This window comes from Opisthocomus hoazin, chromosome 4, assembly GCF_030867145.1.
Source record: "Opisthocomus hoazin isolate bOpiHoa1 chromosome 4, bOpiHoa1.hap1, whole genome shotgun sequence".
NCBI lineage: Eukaryota > Metazoa > Chordata > Aves > Opisthocomiformes > Opisthocomidae > Opisthocomus > Opisthocomus hoazin.
This window is the reverse complement of record NC_134417.1, coordinates 51,727,318-51,744,527: the sequence shown is the minus strand read 5'-3', so window position 1 is coordinate 51,744,527 and position 17,210 is coordinate 51,727,318. Positions and strand designations below refer to the sequence as shown.

The 17,210-nt window shown below is 39.9% G+C and overlaps 1 protein-coding gene across 6 annotated transcripts in view; it reads left to right on the top strand.

The window, feature by feature from the left end:
- The window catches only part of UBE2E1 (ubiquitin conjugating enzyme E2 E1), a 44,302-nt gene that overhangs the window by 22,909 nt on the left and 4,183 nt on the right, over positions 1-17,210 (top strand). For all 6 annotated transcript variants that reach the window (XM_075419023.1, XM_075419028.1, XM_075419027.1 and 3 more), the window contains one exon: positions 14,613-14,745. In XM_075419023.1, the coding sequence (XP_075275138.1) occupies positions 14,613-14,745 (133 nt within the window). The remainder of the gene's footprint in view (positions 1-14,612; positions 14,746-17,210) is intronic.

Here is a 17,210-nt window from a genome sequence, read left to right as displayed (position 1 = left end):
TTGCACGGGAATGCCTACAGAAATGACCTACAAAGTGAGCAACAGAATCCAAGGGCTTATGAATGATTAATACCTACACAGAGCAAGAGCCACAACGTTGATTAAACTTGAGTATGCTGTGATGAGTGAAATCACTATATTTCTGTAAAGGAAGTGATGATGGTAGCAGGCTCTTTACCATGTCTTGGCTTTTTAATAAGTGGCACTTCAAGTTATGGAATTAATTCCACAGAGTGGAAAAATATCAGGAGTGAAGTAATAAATATGTTAAAAGGTTTGACTATTGTAGTTGACATTTATGCCTGCAAATCTCGGCAGGGCTTTAAACCACACAGTTCCTACACACTGAGGCTGATGAGGAGAAATACCTTGATATGATAAAGCTTATTTTTTAAAAAAAAAAGCAAGCAAATGAACAAAAACCAACAAACCCACATCTGTAGTATAAGAAAGAAAATAAAAAAGTAGTTGAGCAAAAGCACAAGAGAAACAATTAGAAATCCTTGGGCATTCGCCAAAATATTCGTCGTCTTCAGGTTCTCTTATTGGGAGTTTAGGAAAGGCAACTTGAATAAATCATGTGGCTTTAAAGGAAAGAACCTGAAAATGTCTCCTGCAGAGGAGTTCAGCCCTCTGCAGAGCTGTGTGTGTTCCTTTGTAAGGTTCTGCTCTTCTGTAATTATCTAAAAACTACAGTCAGATTAATGACAGAAGCAAAGCTTGTTGCCTGTTTCTAAGATGCTCAGCAGCATCACTGGTTGATAACAAGCTGTTAGAGTTTATTCTTCCATAAAGAATACAATATTTTGTCTTTTTACAGGATGCAGAAGCAGCAAGGATGCTTTCAAAAGCATTCATTGCTGACAGTAAGTGTGAGAATGAGGAATGCCATAATTACTGACTGGGCTAAGTGTGATGAAGCAAACCCCCAATCAAAGGGCTTTGCAGCAATCTGGCTTTTGCAGTAACTGCTGGTTTTTTCCAGATTCCCAAAAGAGATTTCTCTGCCCTGCATTGCATTTGAATTTGTTCTGCTGAATTTGACGGGAGTTTTGTCATTGACTTCAACTGCCCCAAACTGGTACAGAAGTACTGGCTTCTAGAAAGGCACTTGATAAATGTGTTTGCTAAGACAGATCTTTTAACAACACATGGTCTGCTGCAAAATTCTTGCTTTGACAGTAGGGAAGAAACTTATTCTTTACTGGCCTAGTGCTCATTAAGGGCATGCCTATGGAGAGAAATCTTCCCATTTTGAAAAAGGAAGGGCAGTAGGGTTTTCTGGCAGGTGAATGACAAAAAGGCTTAACATAGATATATACGAAGTAATGTCTTGTCCATCAACTGTTGTTGTAATGCTGTCCACTCTATCTCAAAAAGAGTATTGGAGGAGCATGTGAATTTTGGAGAGCGGAGGTGAAAATTATTGAAAAAGAAACTGGAGGATTTCTCATGTGAGGGGACAAGGATTGTTTCCTTTAGAAAATAGACTATTTATTTTCCTTATTTGTATTCTCTAGTGAAAATAGACAGGAAGCTTATTTTCCTCTGTCTTCTAATACAAGAACAAAGGCGTATGGAATGAAATTAAAAGATAGAGAAATCTATTTAATTTTTACAGAATGAAATTAGGCATAGGGATTCCGTGCTGTATTACATTGCTGAAGTCAGGAATTTAGCAAGCTTCAAAAAGACTCAGACTTCTATGGAGGGCAAAACCAGACAGAATTACTGCAGCTTATTCACAATACTGATTTCAGAAGGGAAACAGATACCTGTTTTTGAGGCTCAATCAGTTGCTGCTGAGGATCTTACTAAGGTAAGGGAAAGCAGAAGACCTGACAGGAGCCTTCTGATGCTCATCTCTGCCCCACTTGACACTGGTAAACCAGTCAGAGCCAAGACATTGGAACAGGTGGACTTCAGAACTGATCCAGCCTGGTGATTTCCTGTATTTCTTTTGATAAGCTAGCAGAGGAACAAAGTTCTGTGACAAAATTCGCATTTGACCTGTGATCAAAGGCTTTGCAGTAATACTAATTCTGTTATGATAATGCGTGGACTGAGCTTTGTTTTAACATTGTTTTGTAGGGGAAAACTGTGTTTAGAAAGCAATCCTTCTAAGTCATGTTATAAAAGGTTTTGTGCCTTATGAAATACACCCACACATATATATGTGACAAAAGCACTGTTAAGAGTAATTTCCAAAAGTATTTCCTGTATTGTTTTTGTCAAATTAATACCCATCTCGGAGAATTGAGTTGTAAAGCTGAAAAGGAGTGCATACGTGCTTTGGTGTCTTACTCCAGTACTTAAACTTAAGGATGACTTTGTATAAGCAAATTTCACGTGGGTGGTATCATTAACTCATGGCTTGAAAGTTACAAGTGTGACATGTAGTTTTACTTATGTTTGTACAGAGTGAATTAAAAAATCATTTTAGTATTGGTTAGTTTGCTACTGTGTGAATGATACTACCATTGGGATGATTTTTTATGTGTGATCTGTTTTACTCTTCTGTAACAGGCACAAGCTCAGCAGAAGAGAACGATTTTCAGTTTCCCTTAATTGGAAAAAGCGTTGTCTCATCATGACTTTTAATTACATTTTATTAAGAGCCCAATATAAAATAAAAAATTATTAAACGTTTGTGTTAATGATGGGAGTGTCAGCTGCCTTTGGAATTCATCTGTTCTTACTGATTTATGAAGCACACTAGGGGTTTAATTTACTGATATTCTGTATTGAGAACTTGGCATAGAAACTTAAATGAATAAATAGCTCTTCATTATTTTATCCTGACGGTTCAGATGGGATTACCTAGACTGGCCGAGGAATATTCCAGCATAATGTAAATAGTGTAAATATATTTACATTGTGAACGTATTGCTGTTTGAACATTTTTATTTCACTAGGAGGAATATTTGAAATGCCTTTTAGTGAGAAAATCAAAGTGAATAAAGCTGTAGTGACTGAGAACAAATAATTTTTCTTTGTTCTTGCAGTGCTTCTCCCTACTTTCATACCCTAAACCCCTGTGATTTGTAGCTAGTGATAGATTTATTTCTCTTCTTATGTTGCTGTGTGTGTAACATGATGGTCAAGCATAGGTATTAAGGCTGTCAGTTCTTCTGGGTGTTTTGCCATACTACTGTATGCTGTTATGCTGGGTTCATATTTGTGCCTAATTGTAAGTAACGTATTCAGTTTTTCTTCAGAAAATAATAGTGTAAAGTTAGGTGCAAAGGGTACATCTGTGTCAGTTTTAAAGTTTTGTAGGCATGCCGGTTAATTTCTGTTGGTGTCTGTACAGAAATGGTTACAGCATAACAAAACTGATGCACAGCTCTCAAAACATACCCAGGAACTTTCTCCTAATCTTGTCACTCTTGCTTTAAGGTGTCACTTTTAACACCACTCAAGTTAAAAGGTTAGAAAATGTAGACTGCTGTCTCTGAAACATTGCATGTGTCTGTGAGGTGTGTTTTCCTCCTTTTGTCTCTATGAAATGTAATAGAAAATCTCATGCGAGCATTGCTAGAAACTAAATTGTTAACACCATCCAATAAAGAAATGCAAATTTTTACTAAATGCTATAAAAGATCCTTCTCTGCGAACTTCATCGGTTGCACAAGAAGCTTATGGGGAAAATACATATTTTTTTTTAATGACTAGAAAAGCCTTCAGATCATGGGAACATACCTGAAGTATTATTTAACATCAGTGTTTCCAGCTAATTACAGTGTAAACTTAGCATGATTTTTTTTTTTTCATGACAGCAAAAGGCTGAAACTTAGTTTAATCTGAGAATGTCAATGATCAGCTGAAGGAGCAAAGGTTCCAAGCCGTGTGGGACCAGGAGTGATGTTGAGGAGGACGCCTGGACTCCTTGTGCTCCCTGGCAGTTCCCTTTTACCCACCTGCTGCAGACCTCTGTCAGCAGGACTTAACTGCCACCCATGGTGGTTGTCTTTCCAGCTTATTAAATTGCTGCTAAGTCTTCTCTCTTGGGTGGAAATCAGGGAGGAGCAGACACCCGTGCTGGCTTTTATGTGTGTGAAAGTGGCGTGCTTTTTATAAAAGGTAGAAGTGATGCGATGCCGTAAGTTGAAACTCTTATTGCCTGGCACTTGGTTGTCTTTAAGGCTTCTTTACATGCAGGAGAGACTTTCAGAGAGAAATGTCATGAAGTGAAGGCATCGGGAAGTTTGACAGTCAACAACGTGAGGTTTTGTTTTGGTTTTTTTTTTTCACTTTGAGGGGAAGTTACTTAAGGTCAATTGCCAAATAGGGTTCTGGAGAAAAAAGATAATTTGTGAAGGACTATATCTGCCTTTTCAAGTTAAGGCATGCAAGTTGGCCTCAAAACTGTATACATTATTTAAGAGCACTGCTTAGTACTCTTGCGGCTCCTAATGTGGATTAAATTTAATGTTCCTAATACTCTAAAAACAAATTAAAATAAAACAAACCCAAAACTTCAGAAGGCCACCACACATTCCTGTTCAGGTTATCCTTATGCATGTGAAAAAGGTGTCAAGAAGTCAAAAGCCGATTTGTGTTTTTAAATCCCTTGAAAGATTGTTGTTGGTTTTGCTTTGCTTTGTGGTTTTGGTTTGGGTTTGGTTTTTTTTTTTTTCAAGATTTTGCCCTTATGTCAGCTTCAGACTAATATTTACATATGTAGTTGCTACAATAAATGTTGATTAGAGTCACAGAATGGCAGGGGTTGGAAGGGACCTCTGTGGGTCATCTAGTCCAACCCTCCTTCCGAAGCAGGGTCACCTACAGCAGGCTGCACAGGACCTTGTCCAGGCGGGTCTTGAATGTGTCCAGAGAAGGAGACTCCACAACCTCCCTGGGCAGCCTGTGCCAGTGCTCCGTCACCCTCAGAGGGAAGAAGTTCTTCCTCATGTTCAGACGGAACTTCCTGTGCCTCAGTTTGTGCCCATTGCCCCTTGTCCTGTCGCTGGGCACCACTGAAGAGAGTCTGGCCCCATCCTCTTGACACCCACATTAGCTATTGTGACTGGCTTGTGTTTGCAATTGTTATTAATGAGAACAACTTGCAGTGGTATAGAAACAATTTTAGTGACTGCTATATAGTTGGCTAGCAGCTGTGCTATATTAAAGTGTAGGTAATCTTGTTTTACTTAAAAAATAGTAAACTCGCAGCTCAGATCTCAGATAAAATTTCTAGTCTGTGCATGTTAAAGTTTCAAAACTCAAAGGCAGCATTTTCAAATGACTTTTCTGGTAGGCAACTTTGATAGTTTAGAATTGTGAAAATCGGTAAAGTGATATTCTGGATAGTGCAGCATGACTGATAACATTTTTTTGGTGTTTTGAGTAACCAAATTTTGTTTTGGTGCTGGGTGGTTTGTTCAATTTTACTGTTATCACCTGCAGTGAAACGGGTTCATCCAAATGCAGTGATCTTGATTTGTTTAGTGGATGGCAAGGAAAGGACGTTAATGTAAGGAGTTTAACGTAGGTAAAGGAGAAGGGGAAGACAGCCAGATTAGACATTTTCTTTCTAGATTTCATGAATCATTAAGATACGTCCTTCAAAACTTAATAGATTTTGATTAGCAGCATAATGTTATCGGTATCAGCATTGGTATGCTGATGGGAAGCAACAGAATGATGCAAAGCCAAGATAATAGGATGACCTGGTGCTGTAGTTACATAATGTTGACTCTACCTATCCTTGATCTAGTGGGAGAGAGGCGCTGTTGGTGCTGATTGGCTGACGGAGTTGTTTTAGTTGCTTTTAGGGTGAGTCGGCTGGTAGGTGGTAGAACAGGCGGATCAGTTTCGGAGCATGTGATATATAAGCAGATTTTTTTCCTTAGGTTATGTTCTCTTGGAAAACTTGAAGTTGCATATAAACGAGCAGTCTTAAAATACTGCATCATCTGTTCTGGGTACAGACTTTAAACAGAGTTCCTGTAGTTCGCTGCAAGAGAGATGGTAGCGTATCTCTGGTCTGGCAATGCATTGTCTGTCCTCTTCAGAATAAGCCTTTTCCTCCCCATGGAAGTAAGAAAGGTAGCTTGAGGAGACAGTTGGTTGAAGCCACAAGAACCATGTGCTCAATAGTTTGAGGAAGTTATGAGAGTCTTGTCTGCCTTCAGTTTTCAGCGTAGCAGGGGCTTCTCGCCAAGTGTCACACATCATCTTCGACTTTCTGGGGCCAGTTTTCCCAAGCTGGTTTGCAGCTGCCTTTGCCCTTTCGACCTAAGTTATTTAGCATATGTATTTCTTGATCTGCAGAATTACTAGTTAAAATGAAATCAATGGGGCAAACTGATGATAAAGTCCAAGATAACCAGTCCACTGTGTTATCTCAATGCTGGATAGATGAACTTACAAAACAGGTGGGATCCTTTTTCCACCATCGCCACCCCCCAAACAGGGCAAGCAACTTTTGAAGAGACAGAAGCCTCCAGATCGCGTGGGGCCAAACTTGGCAGCTTTACTTGATGCACTACAGGGCGCCTAAATATTTATGATGTGCTGTGCTTTTTTATGTGTTTGTGGAGACTATCTTTCATATTCCCACACTGATATGGAGAGGACAAGAGATGGGTATGGAGGACAGAAACACAGATGTAAGTCCCAGCTTGATTCTGGAGTGGCAAATTAATTGTGGTGGGTTTCTATTTTCCCTAATGGATAAAGCATGGTATTTAGGGGAGAGCCCCCTGATCATTTAATGTAGCACAGTTAGGGCTGCATGTGGCAGGGAAAGGGGCATTATGAAACTGTTTTGTTGTCGGAGGGGGTAGTATCTTTTGCTTGCATGAAGAGCCTGCTATGTCCCAATAAGTGCCAGGAGGAAGCAGAGCTTTTGTTTTCTCTTGAGGTATACGCCGCATTTGAGATTAGTGACACAAGAACTTTCGTATTTATTAATAGTATTGATTGTCTTTTATTGTCTGTAAATACAGGACTGTCAATTTGATGCTAGGCAACCACTCTGAGAGTATGTTTGCCTTAGGAAAGCATTAAAATTACAGAAACAAGTAGGTTTACTAGTTGTATTTCTACACTAGCTTCCAAAAACCTGTTGGAATGTGAGGAGGCCCCAAGCAAATGGTGTAGTTGCAAAAATGCTGCTTTTGTGAAACTACCTAGTTTTACTTACCAAATTTAAATTACTCATCTGTGCCATAAATACTAAATTTGGAAATGAGGTCTGATGATGTGAAGGAATTTCTATCCCCGTGTTGGCAGCTAATAATCCAGTTGACAAATGGCAGGAAGGAATCTGATGTGAAAATAACACAAGGTTAAGTTGGCAGAGCACAGTTTCTACCATCACATCTTCTTGTCATTTTAAATAAGCCATTGCTAATTGTTAGGCAAGTCAGATGCTCTTCTACTCTTTCCCCATGTGTTTTATTATTTCTTCTGCAGTGTATTATTTAATGGGAGATGCAAGGTCAAATATAAGCCAGTATAATTTATTTTATTTTTGGTCATGGTGTCAAACTGTAACTAAGAGGAGAAAAGGAAAACAGGTTTGCATACAATGAAAATAATTTCACTGACTACTTAGTTTGGCATTTTCTGTATTTGTATACTGTACATACTAAACCCACAGACTTGCAGAAAGTCTGCCTCTGCAGTCCTGTTGGACATTGAAAATGTTCCTGCCTGTAGTGGGACAAATTTCCAGTGCTTTGATATGGAGAAGGCTAGGAAGAAGCCACTGCAAAGGAAAACGGAAGCCCTCGACAGCTGAGCAGGCTGGATTTATTTTCAGTTTTGGAACCAATGCTAAATGTATTAATTTCTCTTGAACCTTTTTATGAGGACTTGCTCCTAAATTGAAGTGATTATTGTTAAACTAAATAGAGCTGCAGCACACTCCCGAGGATATCGCAAGTCTCCTTCTGACCCCCCTGTTAACTGAGATTTTATTTTAAATCTTTGAAGCCTCGTTTAAAAATCAAACCCTGCAGTGAGATTATTCAAGAGGGCTGACGTTTTCACCAAGTAGTTTAGTAGTAACTCCACCGTAATATTTTGCAGAGACTGAAATATTTCAGGTGAAGGTGCTAAATTTGCAAGTACTCCTGGGCATTTCTCTTCCTGTTGTAACTGAGAAGAGTGAGATCTTGGCAACAATAAGGCTCTTAGTTGTTGTGTGATCCTATTGCCAAGTATTTTTTATATAAACTGGAAAACCTTGTCTTTTTTTTTCTTCTTCCCACAAAGAAATCCCCCTGAAACAGTTTTCCTTGAAGTCTCATAAATCCCTGCATAACACCTTATCTGCTCCATTATCAGAGCTAGTTAGTTTAGTTCCTTTTTTAACCTCATAAGAATGTAATTCTCTGCACCGTTTATCCTCCAGTTTAAGCTTTGTGCAAATTTTCAAACCCCCATCCACAATTTTACAATAGTCTGGTACTTAAGGGAAAAGCTTTCCCAGATGCTAAAACAGAAATTCTATGCATGATCTTCTCTGTTACAAATGTGGTGGGATTTGTAAGGTACTTACCCTTCTGCAATAATATTGTGACTGCCATTGTAAATTTAACACAGAAAATACAGTACCTTCAGTGAGTTACAAGCAAAATAATATTTACTGCTTTGTACTTGAAAACCATGCCCCTGAATGTGCATTAGAAGGAGAATTAAGTTTTGTTATCACAATTTTATGGTTTGTATTGCTGTAGCAATGATCACATGTTCCATATTTGCTCACTTACCTCTTCTTTCCCTCCTTTGCTCTCTGCTTACGTTTTAATTAAAGCCAGCTGCGACTTTTTCTCTTGCTGTCTTTTCCCTCTGTCTCTCGTTGAGCTTGTAGGCATTTCACCTATGGTCAATCCATCGTTTTTAGCTAATGTTAACACAGAGGAGAAGCTTGGCTGTGTATAATGCCAATGGGCAAAAAATATCACTGATTCACATAGTTACATGATAATTCAGTATGTTACCTTTAACTTTCCATGGTTGCTCAGGAGGGGTTTTGTTCTGTTGTGATTTTTTTTTTTCTTTGTTTTCCTTTCATTTCTACTCTTTGATTAAAAAAGGGAAGCAAAAAAATTATATCCCACTTCTGAACTACTTGACTGAAAAATGGCAATTAAATGGATGGCTCAGGGTATCCTTTTGACTACTTCTGTCTTGTCTGGTTGAATTTCTGCCTAGTAACTGTGTAACGGTTTCATGCTTACTTTACAACTGAAAAACCTCTGTGAGTTGTGTACACCAGTCTTTGGATTGCATTGTAGCATGCTTACCATAGTAGGGGCCTGTCTGTGAATGGGGTGACTCCGTGCCATAGTAATAAGAATATTACATTTTGGTAGCTAAAGCATGTGCAGAATGTGACAATTTATTTCTAAAATTAGAGCTATGCATTAATATGAAGTTTTTGAAGTGACATTGTAGCCAAAGGATTAGCTGTTTTTTGTCTGGTTGGTTTTAACTCTGTTCTTTGACACTCTCATTTTTAACACAGCTTGCTTAAAGATCTGTAGAGCAAGATTTCTTTGAATGAGGGATTTTATACGCGTGTGTTTTTCAACGGCTGAGCTAGCTGAGCTGTCCTGCTTCTTTGTAGACCCTGCACCTGCCTCCCCCAGTGATCTGGGATTTCTGGGGTACTTTTGCAATCTCTGCACCAGATTCAGCTGAACAATGTAGGTGAGCAAGCTCGGTGTGGGCTGTCAGAAAAGAAAAGAAAGTGTATTTACCCTCAGGTCAGGAGTGGGGCAAATTAGGAGGGAAAATCAAGGTGCACCAGAACTTCATGTGAGTATGATGTGCTGCCTCCCTGGCAGTCAACATTTCTAATGCATGTTGGGCATGCATCTTTTAAAAAAAAAAAAAAAAAAAAAAAGAGAGAGAGCAAAGAAAATGAAAAGAAAAAAGAAGTGAAAAAATTAAAGGAAAAAAGGGACCTCCTAACAGTCAACTAAGTATTTGCTGAAGTTGCCTAGTAAGGTGATGTGTATATGACCAAGATGCAATTCCATGTTCAGTCATTCACTGTTTCGTACTACAAAATAAAACGACAACAAAAAAATTGATGTTGCTATCAGTTTGTAACGGCACAGCTTTACACCGGAGATCATTAGATTCTCTGCCACCTTGGAATTCCCATGTGCCGTTAGTATGATGTTTGCTTTCTGATTTGAGCTATGTCCCTTAGAAAAGGTCATGTCTGCAGTGGTTTTGGAAATTATATTTATTTTCCACAAGTGTGCAACTTCAAAACAGCTTAGCTTCTTGCATCAGACTCTTCCTGTTCAGGGCAAAATAGCCTCAAAAAGAGCATCTGGGGATGCGGAGTAGTTGGAGTATCAGTTCATGGTTTTGTTACTTGCGGTTTTAGCTGAAACTTATTGTAGTTTTTCATTAGCTGTTACTTACTTCAGCACACGGTGAAATTGCCCTTCTTCTCATCACCTTGACGGATGGCAATCTCAGGCATTTTTAAACTACTCTGCTAAATTAGTTGGCTTTTAAAAGGAATATGCGCAGCTTTGGTATGTCAGGGTGTTAACCTAGTGTCCGTAGCATCAACAGATTTTGATTCATTCGTCACTACAGTGATCTGCTATTGTGTGTGTTATTTATCTCAAAGAAGAGGAGCTAAAGTATTCACCAGGCTATATTTTCACTAGAGGAAAAGCTTATGTCATCATTTGGTCCACTCCTAGATAGGAGTAGGTAGTTTCCAAATGTGGGGGCAAGTTGACAGAAACAGTGGACGCTTTATGAGTCATTCTCCTGGAAAGTACCAACGGTGTGTTCCCAGGGATTTTCATACATTAGCTGTGTATGGTGAACACCAAAATATCATGCCTTTCCTCGAAGCTGAGCTGAGTTTGTGCACCAAAAATATCAGAGTGATATCACGTAATGTATGCCTGAGGTGGAGGTTGTGTCTGGCTGGTTTAACATGAAAAAGCCACAGGCTGGCTGTTCTTGCAGAGTATCTGTCGTTTCAGCCTTTTCAATACATGAAAAGGTGCATGCATGTCTTCTCCATGAACACCTCATCTCTGAGGCAGTCCTGTGTTCTCAGTTGCCCAGTCCTGCAAGGCATCTGACCATGCAGCTGCTTTACCTAGGCACCATTCTGCTCCCCAGCCTCTGCTGCAGGCGTTTCTAATTTGCCTGTTTGGTTTTTATATCGAGAAGCAACATGACGCCTGCCAGCAAAGAGAGGCAGAGCAAGATGAGGTTTTCCCAAAGTGACACCAGGCTGGTTGGGACGGGGCGTGGGCAGAGCTTTGAGCTTGGTCTCATCTCTGCCGAGACTTTCTCTCTGCCCGGCCTTTACCAGCAGGATTCAGAGTGCCGCTTCTAGACTTGGGAAGGGAGAGTGTCTCTGAACAAAAGCTACCCTGGCACTGGGCGTTGTTGTCGTAACGTCTGCCCAGAGGATAAGCTGGCAGCAACTTGGGATGATCAGAAACAGCTGTTACAGTGGGTGCAGCGCATCTTCACTGAGTATATCGCTGTTTTTCCAGGGAAAGAGATATCAGTTTCCCTGCTGTGTAACACATGCTGCCTGATACGGTATTTTTTTCAGTTCTCTTTCAGATGTCATCTTTCGCTTGGTGTTACTGGTCATTGTCTGATTTCTTTCTTTGGAATTGAAGAGGTTATAGGCTATTGAGTTCAATACAGAAAGTTGTTGCTCTCATACTCTTGTCTTCCAGTGGAAACAATTTCTATTTAATTGGTTAAAATTGTCTTCCCCGTGTTCATATGTTGGACAGCTTCAAAATGTTGCATTAGTAGATCTGGACACTTAATTTGAGCAGCGGTGACACACATCAGGCAAGGTGGCAGCTGTGCCTTTGAGCCCTGTATCTATGCATCAGTGAATTTCTTTTTGAAGCAGATAATTGCAAGAATTTTAAGCAAAGAATGTAATCTTTAACCTTTGGCAGTTTTTATATCTCGACCAAAAGTTAATGCCGCCACACTTATGCTGTGGTCCAGTATCGTCAGTTTTCTATTAAGCACTAGGTCTTCTTAAGCTGCTTGATATTACCTAATGCTAATTTAAATGCAAGTAGTATTGAATCAGCAATCGGAAACTGACTTGCATCTTCCTCTTTCAGTCTTTCCTTTATAAGAAATCAATGTTAATATGTAAGAATTGGACGTCTTCAGCTATTTCACTCTGTTAATTGAATTATGAAACGCTTAAAGGGTAAGCTTAGTACATCACTGTTAAAGCTTACTGATGTTTTACAAAGATGTTACGCTCTTTTTATACGGAGGTCTAGCAGTATATTACTTGTATGCAGTGATAGCTCTAATTGGAAACCTAATAGGATACAAGAGATTTCTAAGGCTATTACAAATAATAATATATTATTTTGTGAGTCTGTGGGATTTTTTTATTGGCAGTCCTTTGGGCTGAAGCTGGAAATAAAATGCAAAATGTTGAGATATTTCTCGTTGGTTCAGAGGGCTGTGTTCAGTGCTAATCGCACATCACATTTTTGGAGTGCTGAAGTGCTCCCAGCGGGCAGTTCTCGTGATATAAATTCCAACAGTAAATCGGCGCTAACAAAGCTCAAGTGCCTGTTCGGTTCAGTAGCTCCATCTTTAGGGGAGGGAGGGGAGGATGATCACCGGAGCAACTTGCAGTAATGGCTGTGTGTCAGTAGGTTGCTAATACCTACATAAAGCGGTGATTCCTTGGAGTGGTGGCTGAGGGTGCCCCAGAGAGTCGTCTTCAGTAAGTTTGCACGGTTAAGCTGGTGTCTTTCAAGAGGTAGAGCTTCCCATCGAAATACAACGCTCTTCCAGCCTAATACACAAGTGGTAGCTGGAGAGTACTGAGTGCCCAGATATATAGACCTGCACAGGACAGGGACAAGTCATTAAGGTGGAGCGGGATGCCAGGAGTCTTCAGGATGGAACGGCTTTTACTTTAATTTAGTACCAATCTTGAGCTGCGCGGGGTTTTGTGTTCTGAGGAGAGAAATCTTTCCCTCGTGGCTGGTGCCTTGCTTTGCAGAGAACCTGTCTGCCTTTACTGCTCTCTTACCTGCTTTCCTTCCCTTGGAAGCATGCTTTTAGTTGTAGCTTTGCTATTGTTCAACTGTTTAGCACCAACATATTGTGAACTTTTACTTTAATCTGAAAATAAAATTTTAGGTCTGATAACAGAATTAACTCCCTCTCTCTCCCCTGATTCACCTGCTGTGAAGAACATGTTCACCAGTACTGCAAAGTGCAGGGGAAAAAAGCATGTGTCTGATCCCTGTTGTTACACTGGGAAATTATGGTTTTGTAATTGTGTTTCCATTTGTAACACTGTTACTAACACCTAGCAATTACTCTGGTTCCCTTCACATTAATCAAATGCATATTGTCATGTATATATTGAATTTATTGGATTGCCTTCCCTCTCTAGTAATACTGCTCCATAATTATTATAATATGAGAAGAGCCTTTTTGTTGTTGTTGTTATCCTTCTGTCTTATATTAGCCTTGTTAAAAGAATGAGGAAAGAAGAGCAAGGCTGTGTTTCATTATATTAGGGATGTTAAAATCCTGCCCCTTACCGAACAAGGGTAAAAGAGATTTCCAAAGTCATAGCACATCTATGATGGGAAAATCTGTGTCAGCACCTCCCTGTATGCAAAGGAAGTTTTCAGCTCTGGCATCTTACAGATAAAATACTACTGTAGCAGCACAGAAGGAAAGATAGCAATGGAGTGCTGAACTGTTAATGGCTTTATAGGTTGAGCTGTGCTTATAAATACTCGGTGACATATGGCACGCTACAGAATACAAGTGTCTGAGGATCTTAGTAAAACTAATTTTCAACAAGCAGGCGTGTGTGTTCTGCAACACCTCTAGTCTGTACTGCTCTTGCGAGCTGCTGGCAGGTTGGGGAGAATCTAGAATTAGACAAAGGTGATTTGAGAAAGCAGTGTTTTAATTTGACACAGGGATTTTAATTCCCCTAACAAAAGCAGTTCTACAATACAAATAATATCAATGGTATGTGTTCATGTGGCCTCATTTCAGAAACTGGTGTAGAAAAGTTTGACTTTTAGGAGTATCACCATGTATTTGGCTTCATTCAATTGTGCAATGAACCTTGGTTTAGCAATATTACAGGAATATGTTTTAATTTTAAAGAACACACAAGATAAATAAAATCAACATAAGTCCTTATTTTATTTAGTATGGTCTTTGTGGTGCAGTTCTGTTAAGGCTGAGCTGGAGCATCCATTTTTGAAATACAGTAGGAAACAGTTCTTTGAAACTTCACTTTTGTGTTATATTGAGATTGTGTAGCATGTTTAGAAGTAGTTCTGGGCAATGCTGCTCTTACAAATGTCAGGAGAGAGAAGCTGAAAACCATACCACACCTCTAGTTCCTCAGCTTTGCTAAATAGTCTGGAACACCGATAAGTCCCAGTAAGATTTCTGAGATTTTGGAAGCATTCCATCTACTTTTTATCCCTGTCTTTACTTCAAGTGGTGTATGAAGTGCGACACTAAAAACTTTCTTCCATATTGTACTTTGAAGAATGTAAAAGGTCAAATGTATCTGAACTGTGGCAATATTCCTAAACTGTTTGATTTTTTTTTTTTTTATCTCTTAGCGCTGGCCCCAAAGGTGATAACATCTACGAATGGAGATCAACCATTCTGGGACCTCCAGGTTCAGTCTATGAGGGAGGTGTTTTCTTCCTTGACATCACATTTACACCAGAATATCCTTTCAAGCCTCCAAAGGTAAGAGACCTGTAGCTGACACGAGACTGTAAAGTAGCGAATTAATGGAATGCAGCTCGTCTGAAAGCCACTCTCTTTAAGAACAAGCTTAAGCTCATTTCATCCATTACACTGGTTTCTATTAGCTCGTGTTAACAGCTTTTCCAGTCCTCTTGATCACTGTTCTAGAGCTTGTTTTCTTTTTCCCTGCTTCTAAGAGGTCCTAAGCAATTAGTGCAAGCATTGGGACAGGACTGAGAAACTGAAAAGTAAATAAACTTGGGGAGAGGAGAAAGGATACAAATACTTGTTTCTCAAACCACTCAGTTGCCACAAGTGTAACAGTTATGTGTGTTTTGGCCACAAAGTAGTATTTCAGTTCTGTTGGCTACTGCTGTTGTTCACCTACTTGCACAGTAACAAACTTTCTCTGTAGGTGTGTTATATTTGTGTAGCTCTCATATTCCAGTGTTGCTGTGTTCCAATGCTGCAAGGCAAATACTGGTGCAAGTAAATGTTACCTTGTGGTTCACGTACTTGGCCAGAGGAAGTGTGTTGGGTTACAAGAGGTGGTTGTGTACACACTTAATGTTTGCCTTGTATCTGAAAGCATTTATGTGCATGTTTAGCTTTCTACTGAAAAGTCGTTGCATTGGTGAGATAACGGCCAGTGACTGCCCCATCTTCAGACTGTGGTCGAGTCTGCAGTGGAAAGAACTTGCCATAGTTAAGGCCATCAGTCCATTTCAGCAGAGACAATGCTAATTAGTCACACCAGACAAATTAATGCAAGCTTCCCAAATTAAGGAAACTGTTTGACTGTTCTTGCTAGCATGACTTCAGGGTTTCTGGCAGTATTAACAGGACCTGAAATTCTACCCCTAAGCTAAGGCTCCGATTCATGAGCAGCATGGTCTGCCCTGGGACATCTCTGGTGATTTCCTGCTGGCGCCTGTCCATCCTTCTTTGGAGGTTCTCTGGCAGCACAGGTGGTTCTCTTGTGTCCTGTCTTAGAGTTTAATTCAGTTCAGAACAGTTTTTAATTATTTTGGCTTAATTAGTTTGCATTGGATAATTTATTGTCCACTCAACTGTATGCAGTATCTTATATCATGAGCCCGGTAAGCATTTAAAGAGGGAGCTTCTACCTTCCCGTGTGTGCTTTGCTACATCTTTGCTTTCTATGCTACAAGTCAGAAGCATTTGTTGTCCCAGGCTTATCCAGGCTGATGCCTCACAAGACCATGTTATAACTACCAGTGGTACTGAGACAGCCCCACATGCCAAGGTGCCTGATGCAGAACCAGAGATACAGCTTTGTCATTCCAGCTCAGCCCTGCTTTCTGCTCTGCGCCTCTGACAGGGTTCTCTTTGCATTTATTTTTGGATCTAAACCCTCACCCAGATTAAAAGAAGGGTGGGATTAAGAAAAAACAGGCACTGCTTAGTGAGGCCTTATAAGACTAGTTTAGTGGAGATTCCCTTTGTATTGTAGCAGTGTTGCATTTAAATGGAGTCTCTTTCATATAGCAGAGTCCAAGTTGGTTTACAAATCACATGTATGTGTGGAATTAAAATACATATAGCTTCGGTCACATGGAGATGGGATATAGGAGGAAGCGTAGCAGAGCTCTAATAGAACGTACTTGTGCTGCTTGGGTACTTCTGGTTCTCAGCAAAGGAAAGGTTCTTCATTTAAACCGAAGATGCTTATAGCAGCTCCTGTGTGAACACCTACATGAGTGTTAATCAATGATAATGTGGAAAACATAATTATTGTATTGCTCCTGCTTTATTCCCACTAATTTGTTGATTTCAGATTGCCCAATTGCTTGCAGTGACTGATAAATATGGTTTGTGAGTAGGAAGTATGGAAGTGGTAGGACTAATGTAATTAGTATTTAATTCCTGTATTTGTCTTTTAGGTCAAGAAATAAATAAACAGCTAGTTGACACAAAACCCAGTGTATCATTTTGATGATTAGCACTAGTAGAGCAGTAGAGTGTTTGACGGTCATTTCAAAACCCTTGACCTCTGAAAAGATTAAGCTGTCTGGAGTGAAAGGACTAGTTTCCCTTGAATCTTTCTTGGTAAGCTTTGCAAGACCGGTGGAAGAAAACCTCCACTGCCTCTTTGAGTCTTTGGTAATTCTTAGGAGTCCCTGCTGTGGGCTGTCCCGCGGTGAAGTGCCTATAGTAGAACACATTTCATAACTTGAAAATTAAATGTCATTAAAGGATTTAACTGCTTAAATAAAGTGAAGTGAAACTGGTCGTCCTGGCAGGCTTCCCTTGGGAATATGCATGAGAGAAGGTGGTGAGGCACAGCCGCTGTTGACAAACGCTGTGTGGTTGACGAGCATCCTAGAGGCGTGTGATGAAGGACATGCGGGTGCAGCCTTTGAGGACCAGGTCTAGCTCCAGCCGAGGGTTTGATTCAGTACGTTGGAGCAAAGTTTTGGGAGGAGGATGTTGCTAGAGGAGAG